The sequence below is a fragment of the Salvelinus sp. IW2-2015 genome, unplaced genomic scaffold (genome assembly GCF_002910315.2).
Source record: "Salvelinus sp. IW2-2015 unplaced genomic scaffold, ASM291031v2 Un_scaffold2137, whole genome shotgun sequence".
Lineage (NCBI taxonomy): Eukaryota > Metazoa > Chordata > Actinopteri > Salmoniformes > Salmonidae > Salvelinus > Salvelinus sp. IW2-2015.
The window spans coordinates 330,155-340,014 of NW_019943471.1; the positions used below are offsets into that span (position 1 = coordinate 330,155).

Genomic DNA, 9,860 nt, shown 5'->3' on the forward strand with positions numbered 1-9,860 from the left:
CAAACCACTGTCTCTAGTAAACAAACCACTGTCTCTGGTAAGAAACAAAACCACTGTCTCTGGTAGAAACAAACCACTGTCTCTTGGTAGAAACAAACCACTGTCTCTTGGTAGAAACAAACCACTGTCTCTTGGTAGAAACAAACCACTGTCTCTGTTGTAGACAAACCACTGTCCTCTGTAGAAACAAACCACTGTCTCTGGTAGAAACAAACCACTGTCTCTTGGTAAAAACAAACCACTGTCTCTTGGTGAAACAAACCACTGTCTCTTGGTAGAAACAAACCACTTGTCTCGGTAGAAAACAACCACTTCTCTGGTAGAAACAAACCACTGTCTCTTGGTAGAAACAAACCACTGTCTCTGTAGAAACAAACCACTGTCTCTTGTAGAAACAAACCACTGTCTCTGTGTAGAAAAACAAACCACGTTCTCTGGTAGAAACAAACCACTGTCTCTTGGTAAAAACAACCACTGTCTCTGGTAGAAACAAACCACTGTCTCTTGGTAACACTAAAGAACTATACTGTAGAACAACCACTGTCTCTTGTAAAACAAACCACTGTCTCTTGTAGAAACAAACCACTGTCTCTTGGTAAAAACAAACCACTGCTCTGTAGAAACAAACCACTGTCTCTTGGTAGAAACAAACCACTGTCTCTTGGTAGAAACAAACCACTTTCTCTTGGTAGAAACAAACCACTTTCTCTTGGGCACAGGCGGACTAAATCAGTTAGTGCTCACTGCTGATGAAGGTGTAATGTAGTCGGCAGGCATTTGAGTGGCGTCTGTGCGTTGCTCAGAGGACCAGGGCAGAATATTATCTGTCTAGTTCTATGAAATGCCTATTTAAATGTTTATATTTAACCAGGTAATTTTGTACCATTACTAAATATTATCAAATCTATTTTACAGTTATAAGGAAAGTAAAATCATATAGTTAGTCAATTTATAATTTGATTGTTACTATATTTAGAAAGCATATCAGTCATTTCAAGCCCTATTCATCAACTTTTGTTGAATAGGAACTACATCACATACACTGAGTGTCCAAAACATGAAGAACACCTGCTCTTTCCATGACAGACTGACCAGGTGAATCCAGGTGAAAGCTATGATCCCTTATTGATGTCACTTGTTAAATCCACTTCAAATCAGTGTAGAGGAAGGGGAGGAGACAGGTTAAAGAAGGATTTTTAAGCCTTGAGACATGGATTGTGTATGTGCCCATTCAGAGGGTGAATGGGCAAGACAGAAAATACAAGTGCCTTTGAAAGGGGTATGGTAGTAGGTGCCAGGCGCACCGGTTTGTGTCAAGAACACTGCTGGGTTTTTCACGCTCAACAGTTTCCCGTGTAGATCAAGAATGGTCCACCACCCAAAGGACATCCAGCATCCATGCCCTGACAAATCGAGGCTGTTCTGAGGGCAACTCAACATTAGGAAGGGTCCTAATGTTTGGTATACTCAGTGTATATTTCCATCATATTTTTACTATGTACTTGAGCGTGTTACCTCAAAAGTGACTACACCTCAGAAATGTATAACTATTTACACCAGAAAGGTGAGATTATCTTTCTTGGCGTATGCAGCATTACTAGTTGTTTATGGCCCTCTCATGATAAATAATTACTTTCGAGTATGTCTATTTAGGCAGAAATCTACATTTTAGATTACATCTATCAGGTTAAGTAGTAGTACTTATTGTACTGTGCCAGTATATACGACCTGTGTTTATGCCTCCCACTCTCCAACCAGCCTGGAGGTGGGAGGGCAGGCCAACCCCACAAATAGGCTCTCTCCTTCGCCTAGACAGCCATGTAATACCTGCCTTCGACTCCAGTCCAGCTATTACCACCCATCACGGCATGCCACGCCCTATCTCACACACACACCCTCTCAAATGCATGTCCACACACACTAAATAATAATGTGGGGTCATAAAGAGTATGGGCAACAGAAATTACACAGACTTCTATGGGGAAAGTCATGTTGTTTTAAGGGAGGCAACCTTACAGCTGGCAGTTGAGGAACGTTTTTTAAAAAGGCTTGAAATAACAGAGCATTTACTAGTTTTAAGATGACATGTGTGGGCTCCCATTTGATGTGTACTCTCTATTAAGTTACCCATTATAAGTCGCCAAAGAAAGCATGCTTTCCACCACAGCACAGCTGAAGGGAAAGAGAAAAAAAGAACTGAAAACCCTATATTCCTTTCACACGTCAGTCAGTTACATATGGAGAGAATCAGGAAGTGTTTCATTCTGGATAGTCCCCTCCGATTTTCAGGTTCTCCCTCCAAAGTTCCCCTCACGTGAGGCAAGATATGCAGTCAGTGCAGTGTGTGTATGCCTCCAAACTCAGGCCTGCTGACTCCTTAGCTTTCACCCCATACGTTCTATGGGCCAATCAGAGACTGAGAAAGAGTGGGCTTGCCTCTAAACTGTCGCTGCCGTCCGCCTCTCTGTCGATGATATCGAAGATCTCCTCATGGATTTTCTCACCCTACAAACGACAAGACATGCATTATTCCAGATTGTTATTTGGGTGAATGTAGTTACAAAAGAAATTGAATAATAACATAGCCAAACTTCTAAATATGCATTATTCACCTCAAGGCTAAAGCTTTGTTCTCTACATGGACCCTGTCCTTTAGCCTCTGGCCCAGCTACAACCAACAATATGGCCCACATAGTCACCTGTGAGAAGCCGCTGGCCCAGTTGTTCCCTGCACCTCCTCCGTGCTCTGACAGGTAGATGTTCTCTGGGTTGTACAGGTTGGCGTAGGGGGAGTTGAGGATAGAGTGGATCACCCTGGGCTCCAGATCCAACAAAACAGCACGGGGGATGTAGTGTTCATCGTCTGCCTGTGGACCATATATAGAGAGGTAAGGCTTACTCCTACTTGATGCAGAGAAAGCAAAGCATACACAATAATAATAGTAGTCTGGTGACTACCTACAGGACCCGATGTCACAGGAAGGCCAAAAAGATCATCAAGGACATCAACCACCCGAGCCACGGCCTGTTCACCCCGCTATCATCCAGAAGGCGAGGTCAGTACAGGTGCATCAAAGCTGGGACCAAGAGACTGAAAAACATCTATCTTAAGGCCATCAGACTGTTAAATAGTCATCACTAGCCGGCTTCCACCTGATAACACAACCCTGCACCTTAGAGGCTACTGCCCTATATACATAGACATGGAATCACTGGCCACTTTAATATTGTTTACTCATCTCATATGTATATACTTTATTCTATTCCACTGTATTTTAGTCAATGCCACTCCGACATTGCTCAATCTAATATTTATATAATTCTTAATTCCATTCTTTTACCTTTGTGTTGGAGCTAGGAACACAAACATCTCGCTGCACCCGCTAAATATGTGTATGTGACCAATAAAATGTTATTTGATCGCAGAAAGATGGTGAACGCTGACTGCCATAACTTATTAGACTGCTCCATCTAGTGGGGAATACTGGTACAGTCCGTGATGCATGTTTCATGTCTATTTCGTTTGCCATCAATACAGCAGCTGCTGCACCGCATATTTTATGTAACTAGGCAAGATAAGAACACATTTTTATTTACAATGACGGCCTACCAAAAGGCAAAAGGCATCCTGCGGGGATGGGGACTTAAAAAAAAAAATATATATATATATATATATATATATATATATAGGACAAAACACACGCATCACGACAAGAGACACACCACATAAAGAGAGACCTAAGATAACAACATAGCATGGCAGCAACACATGACAACACAGCATGGTAGCAACACAACATGGCAGCAGCAAAACATGGTAGCAGCACAAAACATGGTACAAACATTATTGGGCACAGACAACAGCACGAAGTGCAAGAAGGTAGAGACAACAAGTCAGTAAGAGAGTGTCCATGATTGAGTCTTTGAATGAAGGGATAAAACTGTCCAGTTTGAGTGTTTGTTGCACGTCGTTCCAGTCGCCATCTGCAGCGAACTGAAAAGAGGAGCGACCCAGGGATGTGTGTGCTTTGGGGACCTTTAACAGAACGTGACTGGCAGAACGGGTGTTGTATGTGAAGAATGGCGGCTGCAGTAGAATAAGCATCAACCAGTGGGTCGATAGGTATACAGAGGTGACCAGTTTACAGAGGAGTATAGAGTGCAGTGATGTGTCCTATAAGGAGCATTGGTGGCAAATCTGATGGCCGAATGGTAAAGAACATCTAGCCGCTCGAGAGCACCCTTACCTGCCGATCTATAAATTACATCTCTGTAATCTAGCATGGGTAGGATGGTCATCTGAATCAGGGTTAGTTTGGCAGCTGTGGTGAAAGAGGAGCGATTACGATAGAGGAAACCAAGTCTAGATTTAACCTTAGCCTGCAGCTTTGATATGTGCTGAGAGAAGGACAGTGTACCATCTAGCCATACTCCCAAGTACTTGTATGAGGTGACTACCTCAAGCTCTAAACCCTCAGAGGTAGTAATCACACCTGTGGGGAGAGGGGCATTCTTCTTACCAAACCGCATGACCTTCATTTTGGAGGTGTTCATAACAAGGTTAAGGGCAGAGAAATCTTTGTTGTAGAGCGTTTAACACAAAATCCAGGGAGGGGCCAACTGAGTATAAGACTATCATCTGCATATAAATGGATTAGAGAGCTTCCTACTGCCTGAGCTATGTTGTTGATGTAAATTGAAAAGAGCGTGGGGCCTAGGATTGACCCTTGGGGTACTCCCTTGGTGACAGGCAGTGGCTGAGACAACAGATGTTCTGACTTTATACACTGCACTCTTTGAGACAGGTAGTTAGCAAACCAGGCCAAAGACCCCTCAGAGTCACCAATACTCCTTAGCCGGCCCACAAGAATGGAATGGTCTACCATATCAAAAGCTTTGGCCAAGTCAATAAAAATAGCAGCACAACATTGCTTAGAATCAAGGGCAATGGTGACATCATTGAGGGCCTTAAAGGTTGCAGTGACACATCCATAACCTGAGCGGAAGCCAGATTGCATACCAGAGAGAATACTATAGACATCAAGAAAGCCAGTCAGTTGATTATTGACAAGTTTTTCCAACATTTTTGATAAACAGGGCAAAATAGAAATTGGCCTATAACAGTTAGGATCAGCTTGATCTCCCCCTTTAAATAAAAGGACACACCGTGGCTGCCTTCCAAGCAATGGGAACCTCCCCAGAGAGGAGAGACAGGTTAAAAAGGTTGGAGGCAACAATAGGGGCAGCAACCTTAAAGAAGAAAGGGTCTAAACCATCTGACCCAGATGTGTTTTGGGGGTCAAGTTTTAGGAGCTCCTTTAGCACCTCGGACTCAGTGACCGCCTGCAGGGGAAAAATAGGGACGAGCATCGGGGCTAGTCGCATTAGAAGTGGTTGGAGATGAGGAAATGTTCAACGGGCAAGGATGCATGGCTGAGTCAAATAGGAATCCTGACTTAATGACGTGATTAAAGAGCTTAGCCGTGTGCTTCTTGTCAGTAACAACCACATCAACATTAAGGGACATGGGCAGCAGTGAGGAGGAGGGTTTATTCTCCTGGTCTTCAACCATTTTCCAGAAGTTCTTGGGGTTAGACCCACAGAGAGAGAACTGCTCCTTAAAGTAACTCACTTTGGCCTCCGGATAGCCTGAGTGCACTTATTTCTCATTTGCCTGAACGAGAGCCAGTCAGCCTGAGTATGCGTATGCCGAGGCTTTCGCCAAATGGAATTCTTAAAGTGGAGTAACTCTACAAGATCCCGGTCAAACCAAGGGCTGAACCGGTTTTTAATTCTCATTTTCTTTATAGGTGAATGTTTGTTAACAATACCACTGAAAATATCAAAAAAGAAGGTCCAAGCATCTTCGACAGAGGGGATCAAGCGGATTCTATACCAATTTACAGAGGCCAGGTCATGAAGGAAGGCTTGCTCATTAAAAGTTTTTTAGCAAGCGTCTATGAGAAATCAGGACAGGTCGTTTCACTGAGCAGCCAATACAAACACAGGCTGTAAAACAGTGATCACTAAGGTCATTACAGAAAACATCAGAATGATACCTATCAGGATTATTTGTGAGGATAACATCAAGGAGAGTAGCCTTTTCTGGGTGTTTGGAGTCATACCTTGTGAGATTGGTAATAATCTGAAAAAGATTTATGGAGTCACATTGCTTTAGGACTTGGTCAGGTGGTTTAAGCATGGCCCAGTTTAGGTCACCTAGCAGGACAAATTCAAACTTATAGTGTAAGAGGCCAGGAGAGAGCTTAGGGAAGGTAGGGTGCAGGTAGGGTAAAGGCCGGTGCTGATGGAGGACGATAACACCCAGCAACAGTCAACAAAGAGCTATTTGAAAGTTTAACGCTAAAAAACAGCAAATCAAATTGTTTGGGGACAGACTTGGTGGCGACAAGAGAGCACTGAAGGTGTTCCATGGTAAATATTGCCACTCCACCACCATTGGAAGATCTATTTTTAAAAATTATTTTCTTACCTACTACTTACCTTACCTTACCTCTGTGTAGTCAGTAGATAACTGTCACGTACTGTACTTTAGTTTGAAGCCAAATCTGGCAACCTGCCTAGCCCACATCAGGACCAATAGACAGAGAGGCGAGGATCCCCTCTAGTCTATCGCCCTTTCTCAGCTAATATTTTCTTGATTCCACACATCCTTGCTCCTCGTTTCCTTCTCAAAACACATTGGAGAAGACGGTTTGAGGGGAAGGACCTTGGAACTTCTCCAATACGGTTGAGAAGAATACAACAAGGTGATAAGATGCGATGCCTAGATGCACTCTCTCCCCATGGGTCTATATCCGGGATAGGAACCTGACCCACTTATCTAGCCAGCTAATGATGTTCTGTACCTGATAGAAGAAGACATCCTTCCTGTCAGTGCCCTCTGTGGCGAACTCCTCCACAATCCCCTCCGGACTGATGCCATGCTCTGCACAGAGTTGTTTCCAAAACTCAAAACCAACTGCAATAGAGAGGAAATAAGATGCATTTAATTACAACACTAAACCCATGCATGTCCAGTAGTTGTTATTTTACTACTAGCGTAGCTGTTGGCTAGCGTTAGGTATATGTGCTAGCTAGCTAATAATTTGTAGCAAGGGAAAGACTTCACCGTACTTTGGTTTCCACATTGGCCAAGTTGAAGTGTTATGATTTCTCGGGGCATATTCCTCTTTTAGTAGATGCCCTATCAGCGAAGTCTATAATCGGAGAGACTGCTGTCTAGCCGACCACTCTATTGATCTTTCTGACCTGCCTGCTGCTTCCCGCTTGGAAACAACACGAAATACCGCATAAATGGAGTCACAACGCCAAACGGCATTTGCGACAATGCGCAGGCTCACGTTCTTCTTCTTCTTCTTCTTCTATAATATAACGGCGTTCCGCAAACATACGTTATAGGGGCATGCCGCCACCTACTGTACTGGATTGTGTAGTCAATCACAGATTAGAGAAAAATGAATAAAGAACCAAACATTAAGAGAAACTAAACCATCCTATCTAATCCTGTACTACTAAGAAAATAAAAAAAGAGCCCTACTAACTTCTATCAAATACTGCATGCTCACATTTTAGGGCTGCATTCTACAAATAGTAGGAGTTGAGTAAAATAGTTTGGCAGAATTGCTGTACATTATAATTTACTACAATTAAAGAAATAATTGACTTTTTCGAAATTGTCTGGATATAATTACATATCTCTAAAATCGTATTTAAATGAGGCTATTTCATTGTGTGACCAGAGTGAAACATCAATGTTACGCAGACATTGTGCAGGACGCAGAGAGGGGTAGGTGTGGTGAAGTTCTCGGAGCCCGGGCTTGCACGGAAGCAGTGTTGTCAACTCCTCAGTAAGGAAAGTAGCTATTGGCTGTTCTAAAAGTCGCTAGAAGTCGCTAAATGACGTATTCACTTAATTTGCATAATTGTCCATGTGCATGCAATTGTGATGGACGCTGTAGGAGAGAGGAACAGACAAAAAGTGAGTAAAAAAACACCCTAAATATGTTTAGAACTACAAATGAACTTTCTTCTGTCGATTCTTGTTTTTTTTTATGTCACAATTCCAACCCTCCTCCTTTATCCGGGCTTGGGACTGGCAAAAGTGACCCAAAAGAGTCACTTTTGATTTAATTTACTTAGATTTCATTTGGTTTGGTTTTTAACCTTATGGTCAATTTAGGAGCCTACAACAAGGCACAGTAAAACATGAACATTTTTAACCATACATTTTTTTTTTTTTTTTTTGTATACAATCTACATTAACAATCTAAATGGACCAAGAAGAGACAATAGAAAAAACTGTCAATGGCAATGTGAGAAAATTATGGTAACTAGTCTGGCCCTAATTCAGGTTAATTGTTTTTTTTTCCAGACCCCCCTCCACACACACACAGGCTGTGCTGGCTCACAGAAAGAGTGGGTCATTGTCATTTTGGTCAAGGCTCTCATGACAGGTTCAGCAACTGAGGGAGCTGACTTAAATGAGTAAGCAGCTGATGTGCCAAAAAGCTGCAAAACATTATCAGGCAGCTGGTGCTCATAGCAAGCCTCACCAATCCATTCAGTCCATATCGAATGTACAGGATGGAGTTAAGGGTCTGCAAGGACATCCAATTTCTAAGTTTGCTTTTTACCACACTCATCTGGCTGAATACTCTCTCGACTTCAGTATTCGAGTGTGGCAAGGACAACACAGACACAGCAGCCATGGCAAATTCTTGAAACGGGTTGATATCAGCTGCATCCCTGAACTTCCAGATCTCACTCCAGAAGCCCATTCCATTTACTAAGATGGATGGCACGCCATTGCTGAACAATCTTGTCTATCTCTGCAGGGGAGTAGCCAAGGAGCTTGGCTATTTTTTTATATTTCTCCAGGGCTCTTATTGTGCTTTAGAGTTTCCTCCACATTGAAAACTGACATGTACTGCAATGCTTCGATGTTGTCCGGCAGTCTCACCCTCAACTCATTAGTGAGGGAGATGGTGAAGGTTACACACCGCTTTCGGACATTGTTTTCATCCTCAGGCGCAAGGTGGAGCTCAGCTGCCTTTGACTCAAAAAGGTAACCAAGGTACGGTTTGGGACTGATGTATCCATCTATTGGCCCTTTGATTACATCAACATTTGCCAGTGGATTCAGCACCCTGCTGCTCACACTTGATCAGGCTAACCTAGCTGTCAAGTAGCTTAAGAGGATCTACTTGCTCTCCCTCAAAAGCCTTTAATGGCCAACTGTACCTCACCCAGCACTAACTTCAAAAAAGTCAGATAAAATATGTTTTGAGGATCACTGTAAATGGAGTATAAAACCTCAGCCATGTAGCAGTGTTCACTTGACTTGGTGACTGCGAAATGCAGCCTAAGCTCCTTCCACTGGTCCAAAATGTGTGCAACCACGGGTTCAATGGAGAGCCAACGTGTGGCACATACCTTGGTTATCTGTAAAGGTTTCTCCCCACAGTTGATTGTCTCATATATGGCCTTGTAGGCCTCCCTGCGCTTTGGAGACACTGAAAACCAGTTCTAAGTCTCTCGTACCAAGTACTCCACACTACGGGGGATGGTGTCATTGGAAGCATGACTTACAGCAAGCTGCAGAGAGTGGCACACACAGCGAATAAGAACCAAATATTTGAGGCCATACTCCTTCCTCCTTCAGCACTTTATTTATGGACCCCATTGTTAATCCCCGTCATAACAGAGGCATTGTCAGTCCCTATCCCCAGGAGGTTCTCTTTTTTAAGACAACACTTCTCGAAGAAAGCCACAACAGCACGGGCTATAGATTTGGCATCTTCTCCCTCCAACTCAAGAAGCTCCAGAAATGTTGATAC

The 9,860-nt window shown here is 43.1% G+C and overlaps 1 protein-coding gene across 1 annotated transcript in view; it reads right to left on the minus strand.

Annotated features, from left to right (window-relative positions):
• Positions 1–7,349, minus strand: part of LOC112073071 (tubulin gamma-1 chain) — a 23,294-nt gene extending 15,945 nt beyond the window's left edge. Inside the window, exons 1-4 of the mRNA XM_070440031.1 lie at positions 7,138–7,349; positions 6,870–6,982; positions 2,700–2,867; positions 2,413–2,505 (exon numbers count right to left, since the gene is read on the minus strand). Of these exons, the coding sequence (XP_070296132.1) occupies positions 2,413–2,505; positions 2,700–2,867; positions 6,870–6,982; positions 7,138–7,186 (423 nt within the window). The 5' untranslated portion in view covers positions 7,187–7,349. The remainder of the gene's footprint in view (positions 1–2,412; positions 2,506–2,699; positions 2,868–6,869; positions 6,983–7,137) is intronic.
• Positions 7,350–9,860: the final 2,511 nt, after the last annotated feature.